At 29.4% G+C, this 7,911-nt stretch overlaps 2 protein-coding genes across 2 annotated transcripts; both read right to left on the bottom strand.

Moving 5' to 3' along the window:
• Window positions 1-213: 213 nt before the first annotated feature.
• LOC110621872 (probable protein phosphatase 2C 68) lies at window positions 214-3,590 on the bottom strand. Its single transcript, XM_021766147.2, has 4 exons — window positions 2,774-3,590; window positions 2,112-2,476; window positions 757-993; window positions 214-659 (listed from the first exon to the last, which is right to left on the bottom strand). The coding sequence occupies exons 1-4, from the start codon at window positions 3,087-3,089 to the stop codon at window positions 414-416; spliced, it is 1,164 nt and encodes a 387-aa protein (XP_021621839.1). The 5' UTR covers window positions 3,090-3,590; the 3' UTR covers window positions 214-413.
• Window positions 3,591-7,075: 3,485 nt separating this feature from the next.
• Window positions 7,076-7,691, bottom strand: LOC110621885. Its single transcript, XM_021766163.2, has 2 exons — window positions 7,327-7,691; window positions 7,076-7,250 (listed from the first exon to the last, which is right to left on the bottom strand). The coding sequence occupies exons 1-2, from the start codon at window positions 7,627-7,629 to the stop codon at window positions 7,161-7,163; spliced, it is 393 nt and encodes a 130-aa protein (XP_021621855.1). The 5' UTR covers window positions 7,630-7,691; the 3' UTR covers window positions 7,076-7,160.
• Between the last annotated feature and the right edge of the window lie 220 nt (window positions 7,692-7,911).

Raw genomic sequence — 7,911 nt, 5'->3', positions numbered from 1 at the left:
AGACAAAATTAAGGTTGACAATGGTAACTTCTGTTTCATAAATATTTTTTGTTCTGATAAAATTTTTCTGAACTCAGCACTTCTTTAATAAAAAGCCCAAGATTGTTCCAGCCACAGAAGAAGACAAAACAATTCTCATGTCGCCTACCTTCAAATTTCAAACGAAAAATCCAAATATAGAAAACCTGACTTTGTCAGAATCAAATCCCAAACTGAAGAACAAGACAATCACAAAATTATTCAAACACCGTGTGTGAATTTTACAAACTTGAGTATACACAAAAGTCCAGCATGTTAAACACAAAAAATATCAGCTGCTTCTTCAAAGTTCAAAAGAAATCAGCTATAATAGATCTTGAAAGAGAAAACTCTAGGAAAATAAGAGAAAGAGAGAGTTTTTCTTTGTAATGGCTTCAAATTCCATGGAGAATGTTAAAATTTGATGGTCCAACAGAGTCAACAAAACCCCTTATTGATACCTCTGGTACAGATATATTTTCACTCAGCAATTCATGGTCTATGAAGATGACAATCACTGTTATATCATCGTGAAAAAGCCGCCTGCTTCCTTTATCAATTTTCTTAAGATCATCATACATGATCTCCCTCTTCTTAGCTGCCTCTTTTAGAGCTGTTTTAACAAGCCTTTTTGCGATTCCCTGACATTTCAATGGAGTCAAAAAGGAAAATAAGTTCCTTGCAGCTCAAACACGCAGATACGAAAAAGATGAACAGATACGTTAGAATGATACATACAGCACGTGGATAGTTGTACACAATCTCCACAGCTTCCTTGTTTGTCAAGTGTTCCCAAAGCCCATCCGATGCAAATATGAGAAATTTATCGTCAGCTCGTAAAACTCTTGAGCATATTGATGGGTCTGATGTTAGCACAGGGCGGCGAATGGGATCAGGAAGGTGAAATCGTGGAAATGAAGGATCAAGTGAAAACTCTGGCCTCTTCAAGTATGCATCACCTATAGATCTAGATACCTAATGCCAACATACAAGAGAAACAGAACAAAGAAAAAAGGTTTTAGTAACTAATCAATAACGAACAAATTCCAACGAACACAGTGTACAAAAAATATAGGGGGAAGTCGCAGTTTAACCGAAAAGCAGATGATAACTATCTATGCACAAGCCTAATCCCATCTAATCTTTACACAAATCTCCTTTCTTCGCTAAAAGATGACTTGGTATGCATTTTCAGGGGTGGGAGCTTGTGCCTTCGTGGAGGAGCTAAGTGTCAACTTTGCAGTCACATTGTACCTCATCTGGGAGTTGTTCATTTTTTTTTTAGCAAAGTAGCAGTGTTCTGTTAGAACTCTTGTGGCCTTGTCCAATTGCAAATATCTAATGACAGCAGTTATTTAACCACATTCCAACTTAAAGATACTTAGATAAGTAACCAATATGATGGTCATATTAAAAAATGCAAGGAGAATTAAACTGAGGCACATGTCTGCCAAGTTAACCTTGATAATGCTATATGAAACTGTCATTTAATATCTTAAGCAACAGCTGGCTAAATAGTCTGAATATCCCAGATAAACCTTTACTGGAAAAGTGAACACCGAAGTTGGAACAGGAGAGAGGCAAGCAGAGGAGAGAAAAAATTAGCAAAAAAATCCCCAGGCTCTTAAAGATTTATTTTCAATTGGTATTGTAAATTCTTCAAACTAAGATGTAAAAATATCAATAATCATCCGGCAAATATAGAGGGTACCCAGTGAATCGACTATCCATCTTAATGGTATTACGGTGGAAAATGAGAATACAACTTGTAATAACCTTATTAGAAATTGATTTTTACAAATGTGTCAGAAAGACTTAAACTAATTTATTATTAACAAGCACAATGCTGCATTCTAGTAAATATCATATTGGATTCTGCAAAATGGTCTTGGCGAGGAAACTGGAAAGATTATAAACCCAATAAGCCATATCCGCACTAAATTTAATAAGGCAACTTGAATGAATGAATGTTGTAAGGGTCCAAAAATTTTCCCTCTTTAAAAATTAGAAAACAGTAAAAACACAGGACATGTATTGGAAGTTCTAAACAGGAACATCAGTCAGCAGCAGGCAGCATTAGGAGAGAAGCAAACCTGAATAATGCCTTTGATACGCCAAACGCCATTCTTCATAACTACAATATGCGAATCATCTGGATGTAAGGATTTAAGCTCTTGTCTAACCTCTTCTAAACAAGCATTATGATCCTTAGTCAACTGCTCAGCAACTATCTTATTAGATCTTCCTAAACAACCAATTACAGCTCGAGAATCGCCCAGATTGGCAACATATAATGTTCCTCTCCATATAACTCCAACCAAACAACAAGATCCAACTGCTGCAATCAATGGTTTTATTCCACAAGTCCTTCTTACAAGAGTAAGAAATCCATCCTCAGTTGCAGAGAAGGCACTTCTAAGGATTTCTTCGGACATGGTTCCTCTTTCTCTAGAAAGCCCTATAGTAGAAAATAATGCACAAAGATTTTGATCAAAAAAAGTTTTGGGATTGCTTAAAAAACCATTAGAGAATCCACCAGAGAAGCTTAAGGCTCTCAGCACAAACAAATTTTTCAAAAGCATAATAAAAATCACAGAATCCAACATCGTTTTAACCCAATTCAACATGAATCCAATGAACTACAATTCAAAATTCAACAGAAAAACACAAGTATCCTCTCACATCACCATCAAAATCCAAATATATTAAACACCAACAGACTGAATTAGTAAAAGAAAGGAAAAGAAAAACTCACTCATGAGATTTTTGAACAGATGATCACAAATGAACCTAGAGGCCTCAGGCCCACCATGCCCATCATAAACTCCAACAAAGGTGGCATCGCGGCCAATTTCCACTTGGCTGTGGTCTTCAATGATCTCATTGGCTTGAACCACAGCAAAAGAGAATTCCCCATAAGAGTGTTTCTCAAGGTCTTTGGACCAGAGAAGCGAGTCACCGATGGAAGAATCATCATCATCATTATTGATACTATCATCCTTGCTCATACGGGCATATCGACTGACCGGTCTCCAACACGCCATTGCTACCCTTGCCAGCCACGAGAACATCCCTCATTTCCTTTTAAACCAAAACCCACTTTACAACAATCAAGAAAGAGAAAAAGAGATAAAGAACTTGCAAGATTATGAATTTCGATATAGAGAAGACTAAGAAGAAGATTTGGGAATTTGGGTCAGCAAAGTTTCGTGAGATAGGGTGGATCAAAGTAAATTGACGGGGAAGAGAATCAGAAATTGATGGGAAAAGAAACAAGTAAGATTAGAATCATATGAAATGCAGGGAGAAAATTAGAGATACAGTGTAATTAAAGAACAAGAAATGGCAGGAGATTGATGCATCATTCTACAAAAAGAGAAGAAAATTTGAGAGTGAATTTAAGAAAGAGATAAATTTTGTAAAGAAAGAGGAAGGGAGAGAGAAAGAGAACATCTGGGTTCTGTGAAAGAGAGAGAGAGAGAGAGAGAGAGAGAGAGAGAGTTGCAGAGGGAGAGAGATGGGAAGGGAGAGTTGACAATGGCTGCGCCTGCGACTAATCAAAAATTTTCTTCGTGTTTTCTTTTTCTCTTCTCTCCCCCTCTCTTTTATTATTATTATTTCTTTTAAAAAAAATTCAATGACTTTTTTCCCCGCAAAAGAAAAAAAAAAAATCAATTACTACTGATTTAAAAAGAGAAAATTTTTTAAAAAAATTTATTAATTCATTTTTATTTTAAAATTATTTAATTAAAATATATATTTTTTATAAAATTAAATTTTTTAATTTTTTATTAAATAAACTATTAATAAATTTATTTTAATTTAAATTATAAAATTAAATAGTATAAATATTTAAATTAATAAATATTAAGTAATATATATAATTAAAATTATAAAGATAAAATAATTTAAATAATTAAAAATAATTAAAAAGTTATATTTTATAAAATATAAAAACATTTAAGTGGATGGTTTTGAAATAAGATAAATTAGTTAATTTGATAAAATTTAGGGAATCAATTAAAAAAATATGTAAAAATAAAATTAAAAAAATCCCATAAAAAGACTTTTATCCGGTCCTGGGCCAGCTCTAATTATAAACGAAATCAGTTTAAATCAGACTGATATTAGTGAAATTTATAATTAATTTGAGTCGGTAATTAAATTAAAATGAAAAATAATCAGTTCAATTTTATTTTAAAATTAACAATCTTTCAAAATAATTATTTTTGAAAAATAAATACTTTTTTGTCAAAAAATAAATATTTAATTGAATTTCATGAAAATTAAATTAAAATTCAACAACTAAATTGCATCATAACCAAAACTAAATTTGAATGAAATTTTAAACTATCGGATGATAATTAAAAAAATCGGATCGAAAATGCCTTGCTGGCCCGATCTATTTAACAGTAGTTTCAAATAAAAAATTTAATTCAATTAATTTTTTATTTAAATAAAAGAAATTATTTTTAATTTTAAAAGATTTTATCTTACATAATTTTAGAAAATTAATTTAAAAAAGAATTATTACAAACCGAGAAAGTAGAAAGCATAAAAATTTTTTTTTTATTATGCGATAAATTATATATTATAATTAAGATTATTAAATATACTTAATGATTAATTAAATTGCGATGACTTCCATTTCATTAGATGGTTTGTTGACTTTATTTTAGGAAGCATATAAGAGGAAAAAGCCATACAAAGGTTTTCAAACTTAGCCATGAGTATAGAAATTAATTTTAATATTATTTTTCATTCAAATTTTAAAAAAATAAATAAATTCTTGAAAATTTAAATTTAAAATTTTTATTATACTACAAAATTAACAAGGAATCGCATAATAATTGTGAAATATTTATAATCACACAACTTTATCATGACCAAATTATAGATATTTCAATAAAATCATATTTTCATTTTTTTCCTCCATTTATGGATATGACAAAATTTAGGTATATTTATTGATATTATTTCTAATCTGCCAGAAAATAGAGATATATTATAATTGGTTAGACCTATGAGAATGTAAAGAGATGAATTTACAGTAACTACTACTACACTTAATTAATAAACCGAAAAATAAAGTGATTATAAAATTTGAGATAGTTATAAAAAAAATTAAGTGCTTTTTTATCTGTATTCGTTTTCTTTTATATTATAAAAAAATATTTATAAATATAATATTTTTTAATAATTCGGCGATAATATGGTTAGCTGCTTCGTAAAAGATATTGCCAACTATTGATGATCCCGCAATTATATGCGTAATGGAGATACGTTAGATTGTGACAGATAACTTTGTGCTTGTGCCAAGACTCGAATTAGTCTTGACGATGAATCGGGTGTTAAAATATTTGAGTCTTTCTTTTTTCGCGTAAAATTGCATTACTCACTCACGTAAAATTGCATTACTCACTCGCATAAAATTGCATTACTAACTAGTTGATCTCTCTATTTTAAAAAATATATTAAAATATCTCTAATATTTTAAAAAGTGTACTATTTAGTCTCTTTATTAGTTTTAGTTGTTAAGCATTACAAAAAAATCTAGAATTATCTTGATATGTAGAAATTAATTAGTAAATTTTTTAAAAATTTAAGAAACTAACTAATAAATATTTTAAATTATAGATACTAAATAGTAAAATATTTAATAGTTAAAATTAACGAAACGACCAACTAATAGAATTTCTGAAAGTTATTTTATAAGTACATAATACTTGAAAACTATAATTATTTTAAAATTTATAAATATTTTAAATTTTCAAATAATTGTATATTTAATTAAATATATATAAATGGCTAATAAATAATTAAGATTTTTAATAAAATATGATTTATACACACATTTATATTAAGCATAAAAGGACTTTTAAGATAAAATAAAATAATAAAAAAAATCCATATTTTGAGTTGTTAAGAATCTAATTGAATTGGGCGATGAATCTTTTGCTTTTTAAAAAGTATTTTTCTAGCTTTTCTTTCTTTCTTTTTTTATTTTCTTTCCTACTTGCATTTAAATGTAAATATTAATTTAAAAAGTTAGAGTATTATGCTATCCATATCCAAGAAAAATGGGTTGATACGAGACACATGTGACACAGCAAGGCAGTAGGTGGCAGGCCAATCTCAACTTTACCAAAGGTCTACTTCATCAGCAACGCCATTTAACTATTAACCATTAGATCATCACATTTTTATGATACTCTTATAATTTTAAATTATTAATTTCCGTTTAAAATAAAAAATTAAATATTTTTAATTAAAAAAATAAAAATTATAAATAATTTTATAAAAATTTATGAAGAGGGAACTTGGTAAGGGAGGTAGAAGGAAGTAGTTTTCAAACAAAACAAAAACACATGAGACATGTGAAAACTATATAGGCTTTCAAGTGTCACAAGAGAGTGATTGTGCTTGTAGCTTTAGGTTTGATTTCTTTTTTTCTTCTTCTTCACGCATAGGGCCTTCGTTTATGCTAGTTATGTGGTTGTCCCTGTCTTGCTTAGACAATAAAATTAATATAATACGTCATTATTTAGCAGTATTCGATTCAAAATAAAAAATTTGATCGAACTGAATGTTCGGTTTAATTTTTTATTTATTTTAATTCAGTTTAATTTTTAATTTTAAAAATTTCAGTTATTTTGATTCGATTCGATTTTAAATAAAAAAAAATTAAAAAAAACTAAATCAAACCGATTAGTGATAATAATATATTATTTTTAATAATATAGAGGAATTATATTATATTAAGTTAAAAAATATTCTAATTAAATTTTAAAATATTAAAAATAAAATGTTAAAAATAAAAAATTATTAAAAATTCAAACTGATTAAATTGCACTGAATCAAATCAAATCAGACTGATTCGATTCAATTTAGTTTCTAATCAAAATCGATTCGATTCGATTTTTATAAATACTAAAATTTCAATTTTTAGTTTATTCAGTTCAGTTTGATTTTAACTACTCACCCCTAACTATAATTAAAATAAAATAAAATTTATATTAAATTTATATAATAACAAAAATATTAGATTTTTGCATCAGTGTAATCTACATAAGTTTATATTATTCTTTTTTTTATTTTTAAATATATTAATTACTTCTAAAGCAGAAGACAAAGATTTGAAGCTAGACGACATCACTAATCAAGCGCCTATGTCGATTGCAATGCTTCTCTAGAAGCAGTTTGGAAGCTCCTTCTAATGTCTTACGCCATGTCTGCATAATTTTAAGAAAACAAAATCAATATTATACATTAACTTCCCATGTCATTAAGCAAAAGCTGTACTGCTACCTTTTCAATGGCAACAAATATTGGCGTGTTCTTGATATCCCTAGCTCTAAGCCGAGACCCAAGTTGCCTGAGCAAAATGGACTTCTCAGAGAGCTGAGGAAGAAGAAGAGACCTTCTCTCTACTAAGGTGATACTGTTAGGGCTCTCACAATAAGCTACAACTTCCTTGCTTGTCTTGCTTATTTTTGGCCTTTTCTTTGGCTCATCTTCCCCGAGTTCTGCGAATTTCCTCAGCAGCTCATCTGACGATTTCTTGGTCACTCGTTGAACTGTGGGAGCAGCATAGGCAGCCGTAGTCTCCATTTTTGGATAACACAAGTGAGAGAGAGAAAGATTGAGGCGATGAGGAAAGTAAAAGAAAATTTTAATATAGATGTGGGTATGTTTGTACAGTAGCGGGAAATGGACCGTTGAGAGAAACCACGCAGGCAATTATGTGAATAACTGGCACTAGGGGAAATATAGCCGTTGGGAAAATTGAGCTTAAAAATAAGACTCTTTTTATTTATTTATTTAACAATGATATGAACACCAAAATTGATTGGGATCATTTCTAAATTGATTAAGGTTCAATATTGGATTTTA

This window comes from Manihot esculenta, chromosome 9 (assembly GCF_001659605.2).
Source record: "Manihot esculenta cultivar AM560-2 chromosome 9, M.esculenta_v8, whole genome shotgun sequence".
Classification (NCBI taxonomy): Eukaryota; Viridiplantae; Streptophyta; class Magnoliopsida; order Malpighiales; family Euphorbiaceae; genus Manihot; species Manihot esculenta.
This window is presented reverse-complemented; position numbering and strand designations above follow the sequence as displayed.

What these genes read in the sequence shown, in the direction of transcription:
- LOC110621872 (XM_021766147.2), bottom strand. Translation starts at nt 3,089, where the DNA reads ATGTTCTCGTGGCTGGCAAGGGTAGCAATGGCGTGTTGGAGACCGGTC. An exon ending in TCTGTTCAAAAATCTCATGA is followed by an intron (nt 2,477 to 2,773) that starts GTGAGTTTTTCT and finishes TTTCTACTATAG; the next exon opens with GGCTTTCTAGAGAAAGAGGA. An exon ending in TGTACAACTATCCACGTGCT is followed by an intron (nt 660 to 756) that starts GTATGTATCATT and finishes TTGAAATGTCAG; the next exon opens with GGAATCGCAAAAAGGCTTGT.
- LOC110621885 (XM_021766163.2), bottom strand. Translation starts at nt 7,629, where the DNA reads ATGGAGACTACGGCTGCCTATGCTGCTCCCACAGTTCAACGAGTGACC. An exon ending in TATTTGTTGCCATTGAAAAG is followed by an intron (nt 7,251 to 7,326) that starts GTAGCAGTACAG and finishes AAAATTATGCAG; the next exon opens with ACATGGCGTAAGACATTAGA.